Source organism: Procambarus clarkii, chromosome 13 (assembly GCF_040958095.1).
Source record: "Procambarus clarkii isolate CNS0578487 chromosome 13, FALCON_Pclarkii_2.0, whole genome shotgun sequence".
Classification (NCBI taxonomy): Eukaryota; Metazoa; Arthropoda; class Malacostraca; order Decapoda; family Cambaridae; genus Procambarus; species Procambarus clarkii.
Window position 1 is genome coordinate 28,184,558 of NC_091162.1, and position 23,751 is coordinate 28,208,308.

Sequence of the window (23,751 nt, forward strand, 5' to 3'; positions counted from 1 at the left end):
TCTAAGACAATATTCTCTGAAAATGCTCTTGGAAAATGTGTGATTGAAAACGGGCAAAGGTTGCCCATAGAGTTTACCTGGAAATGCTGTGACACAAACACGATTTTTCTAAAACTTTTCTTTAAGATTTTCCTACTTATTTTCATCATAAGAATGCTTAACAAACTTCTAAGATCTCGGAAATTATTTTTCTCATAAGAAATCCTTAATCCCAAATCTGTGACTCCCCAAATTCACCTGAAAACCATGACACGCCACAGGCCCTTTTTTTTTTCCCCTTTGGACCTGAAAACCATGACACGCCACAGGCCCTTTTTTCCCCTTTGGACCTGAAAACCATGACACGCCACAGGCCCTTTTTTTTTCCCCCTTTGGACCTGAAAACCATGACACGCCACAGGCCCTTTTTTTCCCCAGAAAAAAAAAAGGGCCTGTGGCATGTCATCCCTACTACTGTGGTGACGGTGGTAGTGACCGTGGTGGTGACGGTGGAGGTGACGGTGGTAGTGACGGTGGTGGTGACAGTGGTGGTGGTGAAAGTGGTGGTGACGCCAGGTGACGGTGGTGGTGACGGTGGTAGTGACAGTGGTGGTGACGGTGGTAGTGACAGTGGTGGTGACGGCAGGTGACGGTGGTAGTGACGGCAGGTGTCGGTGGTGCTGACGGCAGGTGACGGTGGTAGTGACGGCAGGTGAAGGTGGTGGTGACGGCACGTGACGGTGGTGGTGACGGCAGGTGACGGTGGTAGTGACGGCAGGTGTCGGTGGTGCTGACGGTGGTGGTGACGGTGGTAGTGACGGTGGTGGTGACGGTGGTGGTGACGGTGGTAGTGACGGTGGTAGTGACGGTGGTGGTGACGGTGGTGGTGACGGTGGTGGTGACGGTGGTAGTGACGGTGGTAGTGACGGTGGTGGTGGTGGTGACGGTGGTAGTGACGGTGGTAATGACGGTGGTGGTGACGGCAGGTGACGGTGGTGGTGACGGCAAGTGACGGTAGTGGTGACGGCAGGTGACGGTAGTGGTGACAGTGGTGGTGACGGCAGGTGAAGGTGGTGGTGACGGCAGGTGACGGTAGTGGTGACGGTGGTAGTGACGGCAGGTGACGGTGGTAGTGACGGTGGTGGTGACATTGGTGGTGACGGCAGGTGACGGTGGTAGTGACGGTGGTGGTGACGGCAGGTGACGGTGGTGGTGACGGCAGGTGACGGTGGTGGTGACGGTGGTAGTGACGGTGGTGGTGACGGCAGGTGACGGTAGTGGTGACGGTGGTGGTGACGGTGGTGGTGACGGTGGTAGTGATGGTGGTAGTGACGGTGGTAGTGACAGTGGTGGTGACGGCAGGTGACGGTGGTGGTGACGGCAGGTGACGGCAGGTGAAGGTGGTGGTGACGGTGGTAGTGACGGTGGTGGTGACGGCAGGTTACGGTGGTGGTGGTGACGGTGGTAGTGACGGCAGGTGACGGTGGTAGTGACGGTGGTGGTGACGGTGGTGGTGACGGTGGTGGTGACGGTGGTGGTGACGGTGGTGGTGACGGTGGTGGTGACGGTGGTAGTGACGGTGGTAGTGACGTTGGTGGTGACGTTGGTGGTGACGGTGGTGGTGACGGTGGTGGTGACGGTGGTGGTGACGGTGGTGGTGGTGACGGTGGTAGTGATGGTGGTAATGACGGTGGTAGTGTCGGTGGTGGTGTCGGCAGGTGACGGTGGTGATGACGGCAGGTGACGGTGGTGGTGACGGCAGGTGAAGGTGGTGGTGACGGTGGTAGTGACGGTGGTGGTGACGGAAGGTTACGGTGGTGGTGGTGACGGTGGTAGTGACGGTGGTGGTGACGGTGGTGGTGACGGTGGTAGTGACGGTGGTGGTGACGGTGGTGGTGACGGTGGTAGTGACGGTGGTGGTGACGGCAGGTGACAGTGGTGGTGACGGTGGTGGTGACGGTGGTAGTGACGGTGGTGGTGACGGCAGGTTACGGTGGTGGTGGTGACGGTGGTGGTGACGGTGGTAGTGACGGTGGTGGTGACGGCAGGTTACGGTGGTGACGGTGGTGGTGACGGTGGTGGTGACGGTGGTGGTGACGGCAGGTGACGGTAATGGTGACGGCAGGTGACGGTGGTGGTGGTGACGGTGGTAGTGACGGTGGTGGTGACGGCAGGTGACGGTGAGGTGACGGCAGGTGGTGACGGCAGGTGGTGACGGTGGTGGTGACGGTGGTGGTGACGGTGGTGGTGACGGTGGTGGTGACGGCAGGTGACGGTAATGGTGACGGCAGGTGACGGTGGTGGTGATGGCAGGTGACGGTGGTAGTGACGGTGGTGGTGGTGACGGTGGTGGTGACGGCAGGTGACGGTGGTGGTGACGGCAGGTGACGGTGGTGGTGACGGCAGTTGACGGAGGTGGTGACAGCAGGTGACGGTGGTGGTGACGGTGGTGGTGACAGTGGTAGTGACGGTGGTGATGACGGTGGTGGTGACGGCAGGTGACGGTGGTGGTGGTGACGGTGGTGGAGACGGTGGTAGTGACGGTGGTGGTGACGGTGGTGGTGGTGACGGTGGTGGTGGTGACGGTGGTGGTGGTGACGGTGGTGGTGGTGACGGTGGTGGTGGAGACGGTGGTGGTGGAGACGGTGGTAGTGACGGTGGTGGTGACGGTGGTGGTGACGGTGGTGATGACGGTGGTGGTGACGGCAGGTGACGGTGGTGGAGACGGTGGTAGTGACGGTGGTAGTGACGGTGGTAGTGACGGTGGTGGTGGTGACGGTGGTAGTGACGGTGGTAGTGACGGTGGTGGTGGTGACGGTGGTGGAGACGGTGGTAGTGACGGTGGTGGTGACGGTGGTGGTGACGGTGGTGGTGACGGCAGGTGACGGTGGTAGTGACGGTGGTGGTGGTGACGGTGGTAGTGACGGTGGTGGTGACGGTGGTAGTGACGGTGGTAGTGACGGTTGTAGTGACGGTGGTGGTGGTGGTGACGGTGGTGGTGACGGCAAGTGACGGTGGTGGTGACGGCAGGTGGTGACGGTGGTGGTGACGGTGGTAGTGACGGTGGTGGTGACGGTGGTAGTGACGGTGGTAGTGACGGTGGTAGTGACGGTGGTGGTGACGGTGGTGGTGACGGTGGTGGTGACGGTGGTGATGACGGTGGTGGTGACGGCAGGTGACGGTGGTGGAGACGGTGGTAGTGACGGTGGTAGTGACGGTGGTGGTGACGGCAGGTGACGGTGGTAGTGACGGTGGTGGTGGTGACGGTGGTAGTGACGGTGGTGGTGACGGTTGTGGTGACGGCAAGTGACGGTGGTGGTGACGGCAGGTGGTGACGGTGGTGGTGGTGACAGTGGTGGCGGTGACGGTGGTAGTGACGGTGGTAGTGACGGTGGTGGTGACGGTGGTGGTGGTGACGGTGGTGGTGGTGACGGTGGTGGTGGTGACGGTGGTGGTGACGGTGGTGGTGGTGACGGTGGTGGTGGTGACGGTGGTGGTGACGGTGGTAGTGTCGGTGGTAGTGACGGTGGTAGTGACGGTGGTGGTGACGGTGGTGGTGACGGTGGTAGTGACGGCAGATGGTGACGGCAGGTGGTGACGGTGGTGGTGACGGCAGATGGTGACGGTGGTGGTGACGGCAGGTGGTGACGGTGGTGGTGACGGCAGGTGACGGTGGTAGTGACGGTGGTGGTGATGGTGGTAGTGACGGCAGGTGACGGTGGTAGTGTCGGTGGTGGTGACGGTGGTGGTGACGGCAGGTGACGGTGGTGGTGACGGCAGGTGACGGTGGTGGTGACGGTGGTAGTGACGGTGGTGGTGACGGCAGGTGACGGTGGTGGTGACGGTGGTGGTGACGGTGGTGGTGACGGTGGTGGTGACGGTGGTGGTGACGGTGGTAGTGATGGTGGTAGTGACGGTGGTAGTGACAGTGGTGGTGACGGCAGGTGACGGTGGTGGTGACGGCAGGTGAAGGTGGTGGTGACGGTGGTAGTGACGGTGGTGGTGACGGCAGGTTACGGTGGTGGTGGTGACGGTGGTAGTGACGGCAGGTGACGGTGGTAGTGACGGTGGTGGTGACGGTGGTGGTGACGGTGGTGGTGACGGTGGTGGTGACGGTGGTAGTGACGGTGGTGGTGACGGTGGTGGTGACGGTGGTAGTGACGGTGGTGGTGACGTTGGTGGTGACGGTGGTGGTGACGGTGGTGGTGACGGTGGTGGTGACGGTGGTGGTGGTGACGGTGGTAGTGATGGTGGTAATGACGGTGGTAGTGTCGGTGGTGGTGTCGGCAGGTGACGGTGGTGATGACGGCAGGTGACGGTGGTGGTGACGGCAGGTGAAGGTGGTGGTGACGGTGGTAGTGACGGTGGTGGTGACGGAAGGTTACGGTGGTGGTGGTGACGGTGGTAGTGACGGTGGTGGTGACGGTGGTGGTGACGGTGGTAGTGACGGTGGTGGTGACGGTGGTGGTGACGGTGGTAGTGACGGTGGTGGTGACGGCAGGTGACAGTGGTGGTGACGGTGGTGGTGACGGTGGTAGTGACGGTGGTGGTGACGGCAGGTTACGGTGGTGGTGGTGACGGTGGTGGTGACGGTGGTAGTGACGGTGGTGGTGACGGCAGGTTACGGTGGTGACGGTGGTGGTGACGGTGGTGGTGACGGTGGTGGTGACGGCAGGTGACGGTAATGGTGACGGCAGGTGACGGTGGTGGTGATGGCAGGTGACGGTGGTGGTGGTGACGGTGGTAGTGACGGTGGTGGTGACGGCAGGTGACGGTGAGGTGACGGCAGGTGGTGACGGCAGGTGGTGACGGTGGTGGTGACGGTGGTGGTGACGGTGGTGGTAACGGCAGGTGACGGTAATGGTGACGGCAGGTGACGGTGGTGGTGATGGCAGGTGACGGTGGTAGTGACGGTGGTGGTGGTGACGGTGGTGGTGACGGCAGGTGACGGTGGTGGTGACGGCAGGTGACGGTGGTGGTGACGGCAGTTGACGGAGGTGGTGACAGCAGGTGACGGTGGTGGTGACGGTGGTGGTGACAGTGGTAGTGACGGTGGTGATGACGGGTGGTGGTGACGGCAGGTGACGGTGGTGGTGGTGACGGTGGTGATGACGGGTGGTGGTGACGGCAGGTGACGGTGGTGGTGGTGACGGTGGTGGAGACGGTGGTAGTGACGGTGGTGGTGACGGTGGTGGTGGTGACGGTGGTGGTGGTGACGGTGGTGGTGGTGACGGTGGTGGTGGAGACGGTGGTGGTGGAGACGGTGGTAGTGACGGTGGTGGTGACGGTGGTGGTGACGGTGGTGATGACGGTGGTGGTGACGGCAGGTGACGGTGGTGGAGACGGTGGTAGTGACGGTGGTAGTGACGGTGGTGGTGACGGTGGTGGTGACGGTAGTGGTGACGGTGGTGGTGATGGTGGTGGTGACGGTGGTGGTGATGGTGGTGGTGACGGCAGGTGACGGTGGTAGTGACGGTGGTGGTGGTGACGGTGGTAGTGACGGTGGTAGTGACGGTGGTGGTGGTGACGGTGGTGGAGACGGTGGTAGTGACGGTGGTGGTGACGGTGGTGGTGACGGTGGTGGTGACGGCAGGTGACGGTGGTAGTGACGGTGGTGGTGGTGACGGTGGTGGTGGTGACGGTGGTGGTGGTGACGGTGGTAGTGACGGTGGTGGTGACGGTGGTAGTGACGGTGGTAGTGACGGTGGTGGTGGTGGTGACGGTGGTGGTGACGGCAAGTGACGGTGGTGGTGACGGCAGGTGGTGACGGTGGTGGTGACGGCAGGTGGTGACGGTGGTGGTGACGGTGGTGGTGACGGTGGTAGTGACGGTGGTAGTGACGGTGGTGGTGACGGTTGTGGTGACGGCAAGTGACGGTGGTGGTGACGGCAGGTGGTGACGGTGGTGGTGGTGGTGGTGACGGTGGTGGTGGTGACAGTGGTGGCGGTGACGGTGGTAGTGACGGTGGTAGTGACGGTGGTGGTGACGGTGGTGGTGACGGTGGTGGTGGTGACGGTGGTGGTGGTGACGGTGGTGGTGGTGACGGTGGTGGTGGTGACGGTGGTGGTGACGGTGGTGGTGGTGACGGTGGTGGTGGTGACGGTGGTGGTGGTGACGGTGGTGGTGACGGAGGTGGTGACGGTGGTGGTGACGGTGGTAGTGTCGGTGGTAGTGACGGTGGTAGTGACGGTGGTGGTGACGGTGGTAGTGACGGTGGTAGTGACGGTGGTAGTGACGGTGGTGGTGACGGCAGGTGGTGACGGTGGTGGTGACGGCAGATGGTGACGGTGGTGGTGACGGCAGGTGGTGACGGTGGTGGTGACGGCAGGTGACGGTGGTAGTGACGGTGGTGGTGATGGTGGTAGTGACGGCAGGTGACGGTGGTAGTGTCGGTGGTGGTGACGGTGGTGGTGACGGCAGGTGACGGTGGTGGTGACGGCAGGTGACGGTGACGGTGGTAGTGACGGTGGTAGTGACGGTGGTGGTGACGGTGGTAGTGTCGGTGGTGGTGACGGTGGTGGTGACGGTGGTGGTGACGGCAGGTGACGGTGACGGTTGTGGTGACGGCAGATGACGTTGACGGTGGTAGTGACAGTGGTAATAACGGTGGTGGTGACGGTGGTGGTGACGGTGGTAGTGACGGTGGTGGTGACGGTAGTAGCGACGGTGGTGACGGTGGTGGTGACGGAGGTAGTGACGGTGGTGGTGACGGCAGGTGACGGTGGTGGTGACGGCAGGTGACGGTGGTGGTGACGGCAGGTGACGGCAGGTGACGGTTGTGGTGACGGTGGTGGTGACGGTAGTGGTGACGGTAGTGGTGACGGTAGTGGTGATGGTGGTGGTGACGGTGGTAGTGACGGTGGTGGCGACGGCAGGTGGTGACGGTGGTGGTGACGGTGGTGGTGACGGTGGTAGTGACGGTGGTGGTGACGGTGGTGGTGACGGTGGTGGTGACGGTGGTGGTGACGGCAGGTGACGGTGGTGGTGACGGCAGGTGACGGTGGTGGTGACGGTGGTGGTGACGGTGGTGGTGACGGTGGTAGTGACGGTGGTAGTGACGGTGGTGGTGACGGCAGGTGACGGTGGTAGTGACGGTGGTAGTGACTGTGGTGGTGACGGTGGTGGTGACGGTGGTGGTGACGGTGGTGGTGACGGTGGTGGTGACGGTGGTGGTGACGGTGGTGGTGACGGTGGTAGTGACGGTGGTAGTGACGGGGGTGGTGACGGGGGTGGTGACGGGGGTGGTGACGGGGGTGGTGACAGTGGTAGTGACGGTGGTGGTGACGGCAGGTGACGGTGGTGGTGACGGTGGTAGTGATGGTGGTGGTGACGGTGGTGGAGACGGTGGTGGTGACGGTGGTGGTGACGGCAGGTGACGGTGGTAGTGACGGTGCTGGTGACGGCAAGTGACGGTGCTGGTGACGGTGGTGGTGACGGAGGTGGTGACGGTGGTGGTGACGGTGGTAGTGACGGTGGGGGTGACGTTGTGGTGACGGTGGTAGTGACGGTGGTGGTGACGGTGGTGGTGGTGGTGACGGTGGTGGTGGTGACGGTGGTGGTGGTGGTGACGGCAGGTGACGGTGGTGGGGACGGCAGGTGATGGTGACGGTGGTAGTGACGGTGGTGGTGACGGTAGGTGAAGGTGGTGGTGACGGCAGGTGATGGTGACGGTGGTAGTGACGGTGGTGGTGACGGCAGGTGACGGTAGTGGTGACGGTGGTAGTGACGGTGGTGGTGACGGTGGTGACGGCAGGTGACGGTTATGGTGGTGACGGAGGTGGTGACGGCAGGTGACGTTGGTGGTGACGTTGGTGGTGACGGTGGAGGTGACGGTGGTGGTGCTGGTGACGGTGGTGGTGACGGTGGTGGTGAGGGTGGTAGTGACGGTGGTGGTGAGGGTCGTGGTGACGGTGGTGGTGGTGGTGGTGACGGTGGTGGTGAGGGTTGTAGTGACGGTGGTGGTAACGGTGGTGGTGACGGTAGGTGACGGCAGGTGACGGTGGTGGTGACGGCAGGTGACGGTGGAGGTGGTGACGGTGGTGGTGGTGACGGTGGTTGTGGTGACGGTGGTGGTGGTGGTGACGGTGGTGGTGGTGGTGACGGTGGTGGTGGTGGTGACGGTGGTGGTGGTGGTGACGGTGGTGGTGGTGGTGACGGTGGTGGTGGTGACGGTGGTGGTGGTGACGGTGGTGGTGACGGCAGGTGACGGTGGTGGTGACGGCAGGTGACGGTGGTGGTGACGGTGGTGGTGACGGCAGGTGACGGTGGTGGTGACGGCAGGTGACGGTGGTGGTGACGGCAGGTGACGGTGGTGGTGACGGTGGTGGTGGTGACGTTGGTGGTGGTGACGGTGGTGGTGACGGCAGGTGACGGTGGTGGTGACGGCAGGTGACGGCGGGCCTCAGTCCGGCAACAAGTACAAGAACGGTGCCATAGAGATGAAGGTGATGACGTCACTGTTGACGTCAGAGGGGGGGTGGCTGGTGCACGATGATGGCAGATAAAGTAGGTCGCCGCCACCCCGCTGCCAGACCTACAACAACCACCTTCCTTGATGCCTCTCTTGCTGGTGCTTGTCAGCACTGAGCCTCACAGTGTGTGCCTGCATGTATACTGAGCCTCACAGTGTGTGCCTGCATGTATACTGAGCCTCACAGTGTGTGCCTGCATGTATACTGAGCCTCACAGTGTGTGCCTGCATGTATACTGAGCCTCACAGTGTGTGCCTGCATGTATACTGAGCCTCACAGTGTGTGCCTGCATGTATACTGAGCCTCACAGTGTGTGCCTGCATGTATACTGAGCCTCACAGTGTGTGCCTGCATGTATACTGAGCCTCACAGTGTGTGCCTGCATGTATACTGAGCCTCACAGTGTGTGCCTGCATGTATACTGAGCCTCACAGTGTGTGCCTGCATGTATACTGAGCCTCACAGTGTGTGCCTGCATGTATACTGAGCCTCACAGTGTGTGCCTGCACGTATACTGAGCCTCACAGTGTGTGCCTGCATGTATACTGAGCCTCACAGTGTGTGCTTGCATGTATACTGAGCCTCACAGTGTGCGCTTGCATGTATACTGAGCCAGTGTGTGCCTGCATGTATACTGAGCCTCACAGTGTGTGCCTGCATGTATACTGAGCCTCATAGCGTGTGCTTGCATGTATTCTGAGCCTCACAGCGTGTGCTAGCATGTATACTGAACCAGTGTGTGCCTGCATGTATACTGAGCCTCATAGTGTGTGCTTGCATGTATACTGAGCCTCATAGTGTTTGCTTGCATGTATACTGAGCCTCACAGTGTGTGCCTGCATGTATACTGAGCCTCACAGTGTGTGCCTGCATGTATACTGAGCCTCACAGTGTGTGCCTGCATGTATACTGAGCCTCATAGTGTGTGCTTGCATGTATACTGAGCCTCACAGTGTGTGCTTGCATGTATACTGAGCCTCACTGTGTGCTTGCATGTATACTGAGCCTCACAGTGTGTGCCTGCATGTATACTGAGCCTCATTGTGTGCTTGCATGTATACTGAGCCTCACAGTGTGGGCCTGCATGTATACTGAGCCTCACAGTGTGTGCCTGCATGTATACTGAGCCTCACAGTGTGTGCCTGCATGTATACTGAGCCTCACAGTGTGGGCCTGCATGTATACTGAGCCTCACAGTGTGTGCCTGCATGTATACTGAGCCTCACAGTGTGTGCCTGCATGTATACTGAGCCTCACAGTGTGTGCTTGCATGTATACTGAGCCTCATTGCGTGCTTGCATGTATACTGAGCCTCATAGTGTATGCTTGCATGTATACTGAGCCTCACAGTGTGTGCCTGCATGTATACTGAGCCCCATAGTGTGTGCTTGCATGTATACTGAGCCTCACAGTGTGTGCCTGCATGTATACTAAGCCACACAGTGTGTGCCTGCATGCATACTGAGCCTCACAACGTGTGCCTGCATGTATACTGAGCCTCACAGTGTGCCTGCATGTATACTGAGCCTCACAGCGTGTGCCTGCATGTATACCGAGCCTCACAGCGTGTGCCTGCATGTATACTGAGCCTCAAAGCGTGTGCCTGCATGTATACTGAGCCTCACAGCGTGTGCCTGCATGTATACTGAGCCTCACAGCGTGTGCCTGCATGTATATTGAGCCTCACAGCGTGTGCCTGCATGTATACTGAGCTTCACAGCGTGTGCCTGCATGTATACTGAGCCTCACAGCGTGTGCCTGCATGCATACTGAGCCTCACAGCGTGTGCCTGCATGTATACTGAGCCTCACAGCATGTGCCTGCATGTGTACTGAGCCTCACAGCATGTGCCTGCATGTATACTGAGCCTCACAGCGTGTGCCTGCATGTATATTGAGCCTCACAGCGTGTGCCTGCATGTATACTGAGCTTCACAGCGTGTGCCTGCATGTATACTGAGCCTCACAGCGTGTGCCTGCATGCATACTGAGCCTCACAGCGTGTGCCTGCATGTATACTGAGCCTCACAGCATGTGCCTGCATGTATACTGAGCCTCACAGCATGTGCCTGCATGTATACTGAGCCTCACAGCGTGTGCCTGCATGTATATTGAGCCTCACAGCGTGTGCCTGCATGTATACTGAGCCTCACAGCGTGTGCCTGCATGTATACTGAGCCTCACAGTGTGTGCCTGCATGTATACTGAGCCTCATAGTGTGTGCCTGCATATATACTGAGCCTCACAGTGTGTGCTTGCATGTATACTGGGCCCCACGAGCACAGGGACCCCCACGAGCACAGGGACCCCATGAGTACAGGGGCCTCACGAGCACAGGGACCCCACGAGCACAGGGACCCCACGAGCACAGGGACCTCACGAGCACAGGGACCCCCACGAGCACAGGGGCCCCACGAGCACAGGAGCCCCACGAGCACAGGGACCCCCACGAGCACAGGGGCCCCCACGAGCACAGGAACCCCCACGAGCACAGGGACCCCCACGAGCACAGGGACCCCACGAGTACAGGGACCCCACGAGCACAGGGGCCCCACGAGCACAGGGACCCCACGAGCACAGGGGCCCCACGAGCACAGGGACCCCCACGAGCACAGGGACCCCACGAGCACAGGGGCCCCACGAGCACAGGGGCCCCACGAGCACAGGGGCCCCACGAGCACAGGGACCCCACGAGCACAGGGACCCCACGAGCACAGGGACCCCACGAGCACAGGGACCCCACGAGCACAGGGACCCCACGAGCATAGGGACCCCACGAGCACAGGGGCAACCACAATCACAGGGACCCCACGAGCACAGAGGCCCTCACGAGCACAGGGTCCCCACGAGCCCAGGGGCCCCCACGAGCACAGGGGCCCCCACGAGACCCCACGATCACAGGGACCCCACAAGCACAGGGACCCCACGAGCACAGGGACCCCACGAGCACAGGGGCCCCCACGAGCACAGGGGTCCTCACGAGCACAGGGACCCCACGAGCACAGGGACCCCACGAGCACAGGGGCCCCACGAGCACAGGGACCCCACGAGCACAGGGGCCCCACGAGCACAGGGGACTCCTACGAGCACAGGGGCCCCACGAGCACAGGGGCCCCCACGAGCACAGGGACCCCACGAGCACAGGGGCCTCCACGAGCACAGGGGCCCTTACGAGCACAGGGCCCCTACGAGCACAGGGACCCCACGAGCACAGGGACCCCACGAGCACAGGGGCCCCCACGAGCACAGGAACCCCACGAGCACAGGGGCCCCACGAGCACAGGCCCCACGAGCACAGGGGCCCTACGAGCACAGGGGCAACCACGAACACTGGGACCCCCACGAGCACAGGGACCCCACGAGCACAGGGGACCTACGAGCACAGGGACCCCACGAGCACAGGGGCCCCACGAGCACAGGGGCCCCACGAGCACAGGGGTCCCACGAGCACAGGGGTAACCACTCGCACAGGGGCCCCACGAGCACAGGGGCCCCACTCGCACAGGGGCAACCACTCGCACAGGGGCCCCACTCGCACAGGGACCCCACGAGCACAGGGGCCCCACGATCACAGGGGCCCCACGATCACAGGGGCCCCACGAGCACAGGGGCCCCACGAGCACAGGGGCCCCACGAGCACAGGGGCCCTACGAGCACAGGGGCCCCACGAGCACAGGGACCCAACGAGCACAGGGGCCCCACGAGCACAGGGGCCCCACGAGCACAGGGACCCCACGAGCACAGGGATCCCACGAGCACAGGGGCAACCACGAGCACAGGGACCCCACGAGCACAGAGGCCCTACGAGCACAGGGGCCCTACGAGCACAGGGGCCCTACGAGCACAGGGGCCCCACGAGCACAGGGACCCCACGAGCACAGGGACCCCACGAGCACAGGGACCCCACGAGCACAGGGGCAACCACGAGCACAGGGACCCCCACGAGCACAGGGGCCCCTACGAGCACAGGGACCCCACGAGCACAGGGGCAACCACGGGCACAGGGACCCCCACGAGCACAGGGGAGCTACGAGCACAGGGACCCCACGAGCACAGGGGCCCCACGAGCACAGGGACCCCACGAGCACAGGGGCAACCACGAGCACAGGGGCCCCACGAGCACAGGGGCCCCCACGAGCACAGGGACCCCACGAGCACAGGGACCCCACGAGCACAGGGGCCCCACGAGCACAGGGGCAACCACGAGCACAGGGACCCCACGAGCACAGGGACCCCACGAGCACAGGGACCCCACGAGCACAGGGGCCCTACGAGCACAGGGGCCCTACGAGCACAGGGACCCCACGAGCACAGGGACCCCACGAGCACAGGGGCCCCCACGAGCACAGGGGCCCCCACGAGCACAGGGGCCCTACGAGCACAGGGACCCCACGAGCACAGGGGCCCCCACGAGCACAGGGACCCCACGAGCACAGGGGCCCCCACGAGCACAGGGGCAACCACGAGCACAGGGACCCCACGAGCACAGGGGCCACACGAGCACAGCGGCCCTACGAGCACAGCGGCCCTACGAGCACAGCGGCCCTACGAGCACAGGGGCCCCACGAGCACAGGGACCCCCACGAGCACAGGGGTCCCAGGAGCACAGCGGCCCCACGAGCACAGGCCCCACGAGCACAGGGGCCCTACGAGCACAGGGGCAACCACGAACACTGGGACCCCCACGAGCACAGGGACCCCACGAGCACAGGGGACCTACGAGCACAGGGACCCCACGAGCACAGGGGCCCCACGAGCACAGGGGTCCCACGAGCACAGGGGCCCCACGAGCACAGGGGTAACCACTCGCACAGGGGCCCCACGAGCACAGGGGCAACCACTCGCACAGGGACCCCACGAGCACAGGGGCCCCACGATCACAGGGGCCCAACGAGCACAGGGGCCCTACGAGCACAGGGGCCCCACGAGCACAGGGGCCCTACGAGCACAGGGGCCCCACGAGCACAGGGACCCAACGAGCACAGGGGCCCCACGAGCACAGGGGCCCCACGAGCACAGGGACCCCACGAGCACAGGGATCCCACGAGCACAGGGGCAACCACGAGCACAGGGACCCCACGAGCACAGGGGCCCTACGAGCACAGGGGCCCTACGAGCACAGGGGCCCTACGAGCACAGGGGCCCCACGAGCACAGGGGCCCCACGAGCACAGGGACCCCACGTGCACAGGGACCCCACGAGCACAGGGACCCCACGAGCACAGGGGCAACCACGAGCACAGGGACCCCCACGAGCACAGGGGCCCCTACGAGCACAGGGACCCCACGAGCACAGGGGCAACCACGGGCACAGGGACCCCCACGAGCACAGGGGCCCTACGAGCACAGGGACCCCACGAGCACAGGGGCCCCACGAGCACAGGGACCCCACGAGCACAGGGGCAACCACGAGCACAGGGGCCCCACGAGCACAGGGGCCCCCACGAGCACAGGGACCCCACGAGCACAGGGACCCCACGAGCACAGGGACCCCACGAGCACAGGGGCCCCACGAGCACAGGGGCAACCACGAGCACAGGGACCCCACGAGCACAGGGACCCCACGAGCACAGGGGCCCCCACGAGCACAGGGGCAACCACGAGCACAGGGGCCCCCACGAGCACAGGGGCCCTACGAGCACAGGGACCCCACGAGCACAGGGGCCCCCACGAGCACAGGGACCCCACGAGCACAGGGGCCACCACGAGCACAGGGGCAACCACGAGCACAGGGACCCCACGAGCACAGGGGCCACACGAGCACAGCGGCCCTACGAGCACAGCGGCCCTACGAGCACAGGGGCCCCACGAGCACAGGGACCCCCACGAGCACAGGGGTCCCAGGAGCACAGCGGCCCCACGAGCACAGGGACCCCACGAGCACAGGGACCCCACGAGCACAGGGACCCCACGAGCACAGGGGCCTACGAGCACAGGGACCCCACGAGCCTAGTGGCCCCATGAGCACAGTGACCCTGCTTGATGGGGTTCTGGGAGTTCTTCTACTCCCCAAGCCCGGCCCGAGGCCAGGCTTGACTTGTGAGAGCTTGGTCCAACAGGCTGTTGCTTGGAGCGGCCCGCAGGCCCACATACCCACCATAGCCTGGTTGGTCCGGCACTCCTTGAAGAAAACAATCTAGTTTTCTCTTGAAAATGTCCACGGTTGTTCCTGTAATATTTCTTATGCTCGCTGGGAGGATGTTGAACAACCGCGGACCTCTGATGTTTATACATTGTTCTCTGATTGTGCCTATGGCACCTCTGCTCTTCACTGATTCCATTTTGCATTTCTTCCATATCATTTACTCCAGTATGTTGTTATTTTACTGTGTAGATTTGGGACCTGGCCCTCCAGTATTTTACATGTGTATATTATTTGATATCTTTCTCTTCTCCTTTCTATTGAGTACATTTGGAGAACTTTGAGACGATCCCAATAATTTAGGTGCTTCATCGCGTCTCTGTACTCTCTCTATTTCAGCAATCTCTCCTGCTCTGAAGGGGGAAGTGAGTACTGAGCAGTACTCGAGATGGGACAGCACAAGTGATTTGAGTAGTACAACCATTGTGATGGGATCCCTGGATTTGAAAGTTCTCGTAATCCACCCTACAATTTTTCTGGCTGACGCAATATTTGCTGGGTTATGCTCCCTAAACGTTAGGTCGTCGGACATCATTATTCCCAAATCTTTTACATGCTGCTTTCCTACTATGGTCAGATTTGATTGTGTTTTGTGCCCAGTATTATGTTTAAGGTTCTCATTTTTACCATACCTTAATACCTGGAATTTATCACTGTTAAACATCATGTTATTTTCTGCGCCCAGCCAAAAACTTTATTTATATCTGCTTATAGTTTTTCACTAACTTCAGCAGAGGTAATTTTCATGCTGATTTGTGTGTCATCTGCAAAGGGAGATACGAAGCTGTGACTTGTATTTTTGTCTATATCTGATATGAGAACAAGGAACAGTAGCGGTGCAAGGACTATACCTTGAGGTACAGAACTTTTAACATCGCTTGGACTTGATTTTATTTGATTGACTGTTACTCTGTGTTCTGTTCGACAGGAAATTGAGTATCCAGCGTCCTACTTTACCAGTTATTCCCATTGACCTCATTTTGTGAGCTATCACTCCATGGTCACATTTGTCGAACGCCTTTGCAAAGTCTTTGTATACAACATCTGCATTTTGCTTTTCTTCTAAAGCTTCTGTGATTTTGTCATAGTGGTTGAGTAACTGTGACAGACAGGATCTTCCCGCTCTAAATCCATGTTGTCCTGGGTTGTGTAGCTCATTTTCCATACAACTAGAAATTTGAGTCCTAATCACTCTTTCAAAAACTTTTATGTGTGATGTTAGTGCAACTGGTCTATAATTTTGGCAAGGCTTTACTCCCCCCCTTGTGCAGAGGAGCTATATCTGCAGATTTAAGTGCTGCTGGTATCTCCCCTGTATCCAGGCTCTTTCTCCATATTATGCTGAGTGCTCGCGCTACTGGTACTTTACACTTCTTTCTGAATATTATATTCCATGAGTCAGGCCCAGGAGCTGAGTGCATGGGCATATTGTCAATTTCTCTTTCAAAGTCTTCCGAGTTTGTAGTAATATCCGTTATATTATCTGCAACTTGAATGTCATTCATAAAGAAGCTGTCTGGGTCATCAACTTTCATATTGTTTATTGGTGTGCTAAACATAGCCTCATACTGACTTCTTAGAATTTCACTAATCTCTTTGTTGTCCTCTGTGTACGTACCTTCACTTGTAATTAACAGTCCAATACTGGTCGAGGTTTTTTGTTTTTATTTTGTGTATGTGAAAATATATTTTGGATTTCATTTATCTCTTGTATAGCTTTCTGTTCCAATTGCATTTCCTCAGACTCGTATGATCGCTTCAACGTTTGCTCTGTTTCTTTGATCTCCCTGTTTAGGTTTATTTTCCTTGCTTGTGATAGTCGAGTCTGTTAAGGCATTTCCACGATTTTTTCTCCTGTACAGTCGTCTGCGTTCTCTTTCTAGAGTGGTCCTCTTTCTGCCCCTCCTCACAGGCACGTGCTTCAAGCAGACCTTGTAAGCTTCAGCTGTCAGTTGAGCTATTCCCTGTGTGGGAGTTTTGTCGCTTAAGACCGTCTCCGTCTTAAGTCAATATCTGGTGCTGGGTTCGCTAGATTATCAAGGATGTTTTCTATTTTATGCATCTGCTCTGTGAATTCCTCAACCGTTGTATCTGGCGATTTATATATATTAGAATAACAATTAGATTTATTTGTTTCTACCTTAACTCCAAGTACCTCTACCACCTCATTAGTTGAGTTTAGTAGTTCTGTGCATACCAGGTCCTCTTTAATATACAGAACTACTTCATTTGGGAGGTGTAGTATGTGTGGGCTTGATGACGAATTATAATCCAGTCTTGGGCATTTCCCCCGCCCCATCCGCACTCCTGCAACATTTCTGCCTGTCTGTTCCTCTCTGTTTCTTCCTGCTTTGAAAAAACTTCCCGGGCTATTATATTGGACTTCCTCTCTCACATAGCGCTGTGTTCCTTTCACGTGGAAATCAGGGCATTGGAAATTGTAGCATTTCCTCTCATTAACTGAGAGTTTACATAGCTTAGGGTGGAAATATCAACATCCTGGTCCAAAACATCTGCCGGTCCCTAACATGTTTGGGCATGTCCGGGGATGCGTGACTCTGCATTCCGTGCCTCTGGTCTCATATCTGCACGGTCCTTTTGCATAATATTTGCAAATATTTATATCTGTCATTTTATTCTGGTTGTTTGTACCTGTGCATGCCTTGGCCACCCCTGATTTTTTGTTCTAACTTTCTCGTTTCCGCATTCTTTCTCAGTATTGTCCTTATCTTTCTCAATGTTGCTTTCAGTTTTCTGATTTTTGTTTTCGTCTTTCTCCTTTTTTCTCTCCTTATCATATTACTGGTTTGCTCTTCAACATTGCCTTCGTTTTCGTGTACCTCGACACAATGTCCTTCCACACTGCTAATATGGGTCCTTAAACTCTCAGTCCCTGGGTTGTGTTCAGTGTTCGTTGCTGTCTTTACATACTCGGCGTATGTAAAAAAGCACTGGGTTGAGGGTGGTGGGCTGTGTGGTGGTGGTGGGCTGTGTGGTGGTGGTGGGCTGTGTGGTGGTGGTGGTGGTGGTAGGCTGTGTGGTGGTGGTGGGCTGTGTGGTGGTGGTGGTGGTGGTGGTGGTGGTAGGCTGTGTGGTGGTGGTGGTGGGCTGTGAGGTGGTGGTGGTGGTGGTGGTGATAGGCTGTGTGGTGGTGGTGGTAGGCTGTGTGGTGGTGGTGGGCTGTGAGGTGGTGGTGGTGGTAGGCTGTGTGGTGGTGGGCTGTGTGGTGGTGGTGGTGGGCTGTGTGGTGGTGGTGGTGGGCTGTGTGGTGGTGGTGGTGGTAGGCTGTGTGGTGGTGGTAGGCTGTGTGGTGGTGGTGGTGGTAGGCTGTGTGGTGGTGGTGGTGGTAGGCTGTGTGGTGGTGGTGATGGTGGGCTGTGTGGTGATGGTGGGCTGTGTGGTGGCGGTGGGCTGTGTGGTGGTGGTGGTGGTAGGCTGTGTGGTTGTGGTGGGCTGTGTGGTGGTGGTGGTAGGGTGTGTGGTGGTGGGCTGTGTGGTGGTGGTGGGCTGTGTGGTGGTGGTGGTGGGCTGTGTGGTGGTGGTGGTGGGTTGTGTGGTGGTGGTGGTGGGCTGTGTGGTGGTGGTGGTGGTGGTGGTGGTGGGTTGTGTGGTGGTGGTGGTGGTAGGCTGTGTGGTGGTGGTGGTGGTAGGCTGTGTGGTGGTGGTGGTGGTAGGCTGTGTGGTGGTGGTGGTGGGCTGTGTGGTGGTGGTGGTGGTGGTGGTGGTGGTGGTGGTGGGTTGTGTGGTGGTGGTGGTGGTAGGCTGTGTGGTGGTGGTGGTGGTAGGCTGTGTGGTGGTGGTGGTGGTAGGCTGTGTGGTGGTGGTGGTGGTGGTAGGCTGTGTGGTGGTGGTGGTGGTGGTAGGCTGTGTGGTGGTGGTGGTGGTGGTAGGCTGTGTGGTGGTGGTGGTGGTGGTAGGCTGTGTGGTGGTAGTGGTGGTGGTGGTAGGCTGTGTGGTGGTGGTGGTGGTGGTAGGCTGTGTGGTGGTGGTGGTGGTGGTAGGCTGTGTGGTGGTGGTGGTGGTAGGCTGTGTGGTGGTGGTGGTGGTGGGCTGTGTGGTGGTGGTGGGCTGTGTGGTGGTGGTGGTGGTGGGCTGTGTGGTGGTGGTGGTAGGCTGTGTGGTGGTGGTGGTGGTCTGTGTGGTGGTGGTGGGCTGTGTGGTGGTGGTGGGCTGTGTGGTGGTGGTGGTAGGCTGTGTGGTGGTGGTTATGGTGGGCTGTGTGGTGGTGGTGGTAGTGGGCTGTGTGGTGGTGGTGGTGGTAGGCTGTGTGGTTGTGGTGGGCTGTATGGTGGTAGGCTGTGTGGTGGTGGTGGTAGGGTGTGTGGTGGTGGTGGTGGTAGGGTGTGTGGTGGTGGTGGTGGTAGGCTGTGTGGTGGTGGTGGTAGGCTGTGTGGTGGTAGGCTGTGTGGTGGTTGTGGTGGGCTGTGTGGTGGTGGGCTGTGTGGTGATAGGCTGTGTGGTGGTGGTGGGCTTTGTGGTGGTGGGCTGTGTGGTGGTGGTGGTGGTGGGCTGTGTGGTGGTGGTGGGCTGTGTGGTGATAGGCTGTGTGGTGGTGGTGGTGGTGGGCTGTGTGGTGGTGGTGGTGGTGGGCTGTGTGGTGGTGGTGGTGGTGGGCTGTGTGGTGATAGGCTGTGTGGTGGTGGTGGTGGTGGGCTGTGTAGTGGTGGTGGTGGGCTGTGTGATGGTGGTGGGCTGTGTGGTGGTGGTGGTGGTAGGCTGTGTGGTGGTTATGGTGGTGAGCTGTGTGGTGGTGGTGGTGGTGGGCTGGGTGGTGGTGGTAGGCTGTGTGGTGGTGGTGGTGGTGGTAGGCTGTGTGGTGGTGGTGGTGGGCTGTGTGGTGGTGGTAGGCTGTGTGGTGATAGGCTGTGTGGTGGTGGTGGGCTGTGTGGTGGTGGTGGTGGTGGTGGGCTGTGTGGTGGTGGTGGGCTGTGTGGTGGTGGTGGGCTGTGTGGTGGTGGTGGTGGTGGTGGTGGGCTGTGTGGTGGTGGTGGTGGTGGTGGTGGGCTGTGTGGTGGTGGTGGTGGGCTGTGTGGTGGTGGTGGTGGTGGTGGGCTGTGTGGTGGTGGTGGTGGTGGTGGGCTGTGTGGTGGTGGTGGTGGTGGTGGGCTGTGTGGTGGTGGTGGTGGTGGTGGTGGTGGTGGTAGGCTGTGTGGTGGTGGGCTGTGTGGTGGTGGTGGTGGGCTGTGTGGTGGTGGGCTGTGTGGTGGTGGTGGTGGTGGGCTGTGTGGTGGTGGTGGTGGTGGGCTGTGTGGTGGTGGTGGGCTGTGTGGTGGTGGGCTGTGTGGTGGTGGTGGTGGTGGGCTGTGTGGTGGTGGTGGTGGGCTGTGTGGTGGTGGTGGTGGGCTGTGTGGTGGTGGTGGTGGTGGTGGTGGGTTGTGTGGTGGTGGTGGTGGTAGGCTGTGTGGTGGTGGTGGTGGTAGGCTGTGTGGTGGTGGTGGTGGTAGGCTGTGTGGTGGTGGTGGTGGTAGGCTGTGCGGTGGTGGTGGTGGTAGGCTGTGTGGTGGTGGTGGTGGTAGGCTGTGTGGTGGTGGTGGTGGTGGTAGGCTGTGTGGTGGTGGTGGTGGTGGTAGGCTGTGTGGTGGTTGTGGTGGTGGTAGGCTGTGTGGAGGTGGTGGTGGTAGGCTGTGTGGTGGTGGTGGTGGTAGGCTGTGTGGTGGTGGTGGTGGTGGTGGGCTGTGTGGTGGTGGTGGGCTGTGTGGTGGTGGTGGGCTGTGTGGTGGTGGTGGGCTGTGTGGTGGTGGTGGTAGGCTGTGTGGTGGTGGTGGTGGTGGTGGGCTGTGTGGTGGTGGTGGGCTGTGTGGTGGTGGTGGGCTGTGTGGTGGTGGTGGTGGTGGGCTGTGTGGTGGTGGTGGTAGGCTGTGTGGTGGTGGTTATGGTGGGCTGTGTGGTGGTGGTGGTGGTGGGCTGTGTGGTGGTGGTGGTGGGCTGTGTGGTGGTGGTAGGCTGTGTGGTGGTGGTGGGCTGTATGGTGGTAGGCTGTGTGGTGGTGGTGGTTGGGTGTGTGGTGGTGGTGGTGGTTGGGTGTGTGGTGGTGGTGGTGGTAGGGTGTGTGGTGGTGGTGGTGGTGGTGGTAGGCTGTGTGGTGGTGGTGGTAGGCTGTGTGGTGGTGGTGGTAGGCTGTGTGGTGGTGGTGGTAGGCTGTGTGGTGGTGGTGGTAGGCTGTGTGGTATTGGTGGTAGGCTGTGTGGTGGTAGGCTGTGTGGTGGTTGTGGTGGGCTGTGTGGTGGTGGGCTGTGTGGTGGTGGGCTGTGTGGTGGTGGTGGTGGTGGGCTGTGTGGTGGTGGTGGTGGTGGGCTGTGTGGTGGTGGTGGTGGTGGGCTGTGTGGTGGTGGTGGGCTGTGTGGTGGTGGTGGTGGTGGGCTGTGTGGTGGTGGTGGGCTGTGTGGTGGTGGTGGTGGTGGGCTGTGTGGTGATAGGCTGTGTGGTGATAGGCTGTGTGGTGATAGGCTGTGTGGTGATAGGCTGTGTGGTGGTGGTGGTGGTGGGCTGTGTGGTGGTGGTGGTGGTGGGCTGTGTGGTGGTGGTGGGCTGTGTGGTGGTGGTGGTGGTAGGCTGTGTGGTGGTTATAGTGGTGAGCTGTGTGGTGGTGGTGGTGGTGGGCTGGGTGGTGGTGGTGGGCTGTGTGGTGGTGGTGGGCTGTGTGGTGGTGGTGGTGGTGGGCTGTGTGGTGGTGGTGGTGGTGGGGTGTGTGGTGGTGGTGGTGGTGGGCTGTGTGGTGGTGGTGGTGGTAGGCTGTGTGGTGGTGGTGGTGGCGGTGGGCTGTGTGGTGGTGGTGGGCTGTGTGGTGGTGGTGGTGGTAGGCTGTGTGGTGGTGGTGGTGGGCTGTGTGGTGGTGGTGGGCTGTGTGGTGGTGGTGGTGGTGGGCTGTGTGGTGGTGGTGGTGGGCTGTGTGGTGGTGGTGGTGGTGGGCTGTGTGGTGGTGGTGGTGGTGGGCTGTGTGGTGGTGGTGGTGGTGGGCTGTGTGGTGGTGGTGGTGGTGGGCTGTGTGGTGGTGGTGGTGGTGGGCTGTGTTGTGGTGGTGGTGGTGGTGGGCTGTGTGGTGGTGGTGGTGGGCTGTGTGGTGGTAGGCTGTGTGGTGGTGGTGGTGTTGGGCTGTGTGGTGGTGGTGGTGGGCTGTGTGGTGGTGGGCTGTATGGTGGTGGGCTGTATGGTGGTGGGCTGTGTGGTGGTGGGCTGTGTGGTGGTGGTGGTGGGCTGTGTGGTGGTGGGCTGTGTGGTGGTGGTGGGCTGTGTGGTGGTGGTGGTGGTGGGCTGTGTGGTGGTGGTGGTGGTGGGCTGTGTGGTGGTGGTGGTGGGCTGTGTGGTGGTGGTGGTGGTGGGCTGTGTGGTGGTGGTGGTGGTGGGCTGTGTGGTGGTGGTGGGCTGTGTGGTGGTGGTGGTGGTGGGCTGTGTGGTGGTGGTGGTGGGCTGTGTGGTGGTGTTGGGCTGTGTGGTGGTGGTGGTGGTGGGCTGTGTGGTGGTGGGCTGTGTGGTGGTGGGCTGTGTGGTGGTGGTGGTGGGCTGTGTTGTGGTGGTGGTGGTGGTGGGCTGTGTGGTGGTGGTGGTGGTGGGCTGTGTGGTGGTGGGCTGTGTGGTGGTGGGCTGTGTGGTGGTGGGCTGTGTGGTGGTGGGCTGTGTGGTGGTGGGCTGTGTGGTGGTGGGCTGTGTGGTGGTGGGCTGTGTGGTGGTGGGCTGTGTGGTGGTGGGCTGTGTGGTGGTTAGCTGTGTGGTGGTGGGCTGTGTGGTGGTGGTGGTGGTGGTGGGCTGTGTGGTGGTGGGCTGTGTGGTGGTGGGCTGTGTGGTGGTGGGCTGTGTGGTGGTGGGCTGTGTGGTGGTGGGCTGTGTGGTGGTGGGCTGTGTGGTGGTGGGCTGTGTGGTGGTGGGCTGTGTGGTGGTGGGCTGTGTGGTGAAGCTTCTCTGACTCCCTCACAGTGGTTGAGTAACTGTGACAGACAGGATCTTCCCGCTCTAAATCCATGTTGTCATGGGTTGTGTAGCTCATTATTTTCCATTAAACTGGAAATTTAATTCCTAATCACTCTTTCAAATACTTTTATTGTGTGTGATGTTAGTGTAACTGGTCTATAATTTTGGCAAGGCTTTACTCCCCCCCTTGTGCAGAGGAGCTATATCTGCAGATTTAAGTGCTGCTGGTATCTCCCCTGTATCCAGGCTCTTTCTCCATATTACGCTGAGTGCTCGCGCTACTGGTACTTTACACTTCTTTCTGAATATTATATTCCATGAGTCAGGTCCAGGAGCTGAGCGCATGGGCATATTGTCAATTTCTCTTTCAAAGTCTTCCGAGTTCGTGGTAATATCCGTTATATTATCTGCAGCTTGAATGTCAGTCATAAAGAAGCTGTCTGGGTCATCAACTTTCATGTTGTTTATTGGTGTGCTAAACATAGCCTCATACTGGCTTCTTAGAATTTCACTAATTTAGTTGTGTACTATTAACATGACCAATGTTGTGTACTATTAACATGACCAATGTTGTGTACCATTAACATGACCAATGTTGTGTACTATTAACATGACCAATGTTGTGTACCATTAACATGACCAATGTTGTGTACTATTAACATGACCAATGTTGTGTACCATTAACATGACCAATGTTGTGTACCATTAACATGACCAATGTTGTGTACCATTAACATGACCAATGTTGTGTACCATTAACATGACCAATGTTGTGTACCATTAACATGACCAATGTTGTGTGTGTACCATTAACATGACCAATGTTGTGTACCATTAACATGACCAATGTTGTGTACCATTAACATGACCAATGTTGTGTACCATTAACATGACCAATGTTGTGTACCATTAACATGACCAATGTTGTGTACCATTAACATGACCAATGTTGTGTACCATTAACATGACCAATGTTGTGTACCATTAACATGACCAATGTTGTGTGTGTACCATTAACATGACCAATGTTGTGTACCATTAACATGACCAATGTTGTGTGTGTACCATTAACATGACCAATGTTGTGTACCATTAACATGACCAATGTTGTGTACCATTAACATGACCAATGTTGTGTACCATTAACATGACCAATGTTGTGTACCATTAACATGACCAATGTTGTGTACCATTAACATGACCAATGTTGTGTACCATTAACATGACCAATGTTGTGTACTATTAACATGACCAAT

At 59.2% G+C, this 23,751-nt stretch overlaps 1 protein-coding gene across 1 annotated transcript in view; it reads right to left on the minus strand.

The window, feature by feature from the left end:
- Positions 1 to 23,751, minus strand: part of LOC138364436 (uncharacterized) — a 72,871-nt gene that overhangs the window by 25,748 nt on the left and 23,372 nt on the right. The window contains exon 3 of the mRNA XM_069324068.1: positions 7,085 to 8,105. Within this exon, the coding sequence (XP_069180169.1) occupies positions 7,085 to 8,105 (1,021 nt within the window). The remainder of the gene's footprint in view (positions 1 to 7,084; positions 8,106 to 23,751) is intronic.